This window comes from Octopus bimaculoides, chromosome 8 (assembly GCF_001194135.2).
Source record: "Octopus bimaculoides isolate UCB-OBI-ISO-001 chromosome 8, ASM119413v2, whole genome shotgun sequence".
In the NCBI taxonomy this organism is placed as follows: Eukaryota; Metazoa; Mollusca; class Cephalopoda; order Octopoda; family Octopodidae; genus Octopus; species Octopus bimaculoides.
Window position 1 is genome coordinate 15,331,379 of NC_068988.1, and position 2,510 is coordinate 15,333,888.

General features: G+C 36.5%; 1 protein-coding gene across 1 annotated transcript in view; it reads left to right on the forward strand.

Annotated features, from left to right (window-relative positions):
* The window catches only part of LOC106867494 (cytochrome P450 10), a 29,237-nt gene that overhangs the window by 22,205 nt on the left and 4,522 nt on the right, over positions 1-2,510 (forward strand). Inside the window, exons 9-10 of the mRNA XM_052969902.1 lie at positions 390-468; positions 1,943-2,102. Of these exons, the coding sequence (XP_052825862.1) occupies positions 390-468; positions 1,943-2,102 (239 nt within the window). The remainder of the gene's footprint in view (positions 1-389; positions 469-1,942; positions 2,103-2,510) is intronic.

Here is a 2,510-nt window from a genome sequence, read left to right on the forward strand (position 1 = left end):
GATTCCGAGTTCGATTCAAGGCAGTGACCTGAATAATAATAATAATAATAATAATAATAATAATAATAATAATAATAATAATAACAACATCGGGAAAATACCTTAGGAATGAGAACCCAGGTTCGAAATTCCCCCAGTTCACCTGATGAAGGCTGGAGAGGACATCAGCCGAAACGCTGTGCTAACAACAAACAAGATGAGGACAAATATCGGTCAAATGTAAAGCTGTATAGCAAAAAAGAATATTTAAAAGATTTATGTAATTTGGTGAAAGCGAACGCGGAAGCAAATGGAAGAAAGGAATCTTTAAATCTCTTGAAATATTTTTCAAACATTATTAACATTACACAGAGTAATATTTGTCTGTCTTTATGCGTATCTAACAACAGGATTTACCCCATCACCTTCGCCACCAGCCGAGTTACAAACAAAGATATAGAAGTATGTGGTTACCATATTCCAGCAAATGTGAGTATTCATTTCTTCTTTCCTGGGTTATCCTCACAAGATTTTAAACCTACTAATGAAAGTTATAGGTAGTTGATATGTTGTTGCTAACTCATTTCATTTAGTGTTATTGAAAAAGGCACTGAAGTCTCAGCAACTCAGTCCGCCTTACTGTAAGTAGATATCATGTGGAGATAGAGCATACCTCTATGAGCGCAGGGCATAATATATAATAGATTGTGCTCTGATAGTTTTGGAAAGGGATAGGCTTTACTAAATCAGGTGTCTTTTCCCGAAAAGACAGAGTTAGTATAAAACCTTTAACGATCTGATTCCAAAACATTCTTTCTAGAAACGAACTCTATTTGTAAATAGGAAAATGATATAATGGTTTGATTCCACTTCGAGATAATTATATGATACAGTTTCGAAACTCAATTGAAGATATCTTAATAAAAGCAATAAAAAACAATACGAATGTTCGAGACAACGAGTGAACCCCTCATGATTTACGACTTATTAGGAATAGAGGCTGAATCTTTCTCATATTTTACCATACCGTCTTTTTAAAAATAGTGGAAAGACGTATTATATAATGTATACTGAGATAAACTTTGATAAGATTGGACGGTCTGGACAGGGTAAAACAAATTCTTATTCATCTGAATATATGAACCAGTTTTTATTCTTTGTTAAAACTATTTTACGTGACAAATGTTGTTAAAGTTCCGATTATGTGGAGCTTAACAATTCCATTTGCCTGTAAATTTTAGACCATTTTATGAGTGATTAAAATAAAGATGGCAAAATCTGTAAAACAGCGGGTCAAATACTTTACAGGATCCAGTGAACATTTCTATATTGTGAATTCAAATCCACGTCGCAATCGACTTTGTCATCATCATTCAGCGATCGATATTATAAAGTATGAGTCAAGTACTGAGAGTTGATATAATCGATTATCCCCAATATTAAAATGTGTGAACTTGTTTCTATGCTACAGATCTATAATATCGATTAATTAATTAGGGTTGTAGGCTAGTAGAATCGTTACTGCGCCAATAAAAATGCTTAACGGTATTTCGTTCGTCTTCACGTTCTTCGTCCACCGACGTCGACTTTGCCTTTCATCCATCAAGGTTGATAAAATAAGTTCCTGTTGAGCACTAGGGTCGATATAATCGACTTACCATTTCCTTGAAATTGCTGGCCTTGTGCCAAAACTTGAAACCAACATTAATTAATCAATTAAGGTGGCGAACTGGTACAATTGTTAGCACGCCGGCTAAAATGCTTAGCGGCATTTCGTCCGTCTTTACGTTTTGAGTTCAAATTCCACCGAGGTCGACTTCGCTTTTCATCCTTCCTGGGTCAATGAAATAAGTACCAGTTGAATACTGGGGTCGGTGTAATGGACGTACCCCCTCCTCCGAAACTGCTGGCCTTGTGCCAAAATCTGAAACTAATGTTAATTAACTTATTTATTTATCAACAGACCCATGTCCAGTGTAATGTGTATGGTCTAGGACGCAACAGTGACCTTTTCCCACAACCACTGGAATTTCGACCTAAAAGATGGATCGGTAATCGTTCTGACAACAATGGCAAAGCCCTTTACAATCTAACATGGGGCCATGGACCTCGGATGTGCATTGGTAAGTAATTCTAGGATTTGTTGACAAGATGTTTCCTGTCTCCGATTTTCCTTCAAAGTTGTGATATTAAGATTTCCGTATTAATTTTTTTTTCCAAGTACAAACTTCTCCCCACCTCTCTCTCTCTGTTTCGCTCTTTCTGTATATCTATAATATATGTCTTTCTACACACACACACACACACGCACACACACACACACACGCATATGTGTATGTTTGTATGTATATGTAGGTGTATGTGTGTGTGTGTATGTGTGACTGTACGCGTGTGCGTGTATGCGTGTATATGAAAGTAAGTATAAATGCATGAATGTATGAATTAAATAGTTCAAACGATAAAGACGATGAAGCAAATTAAGATTAAGAAGAAACCCAGCCCCACCCCCGCCATCACTCTCCCCGTTACCC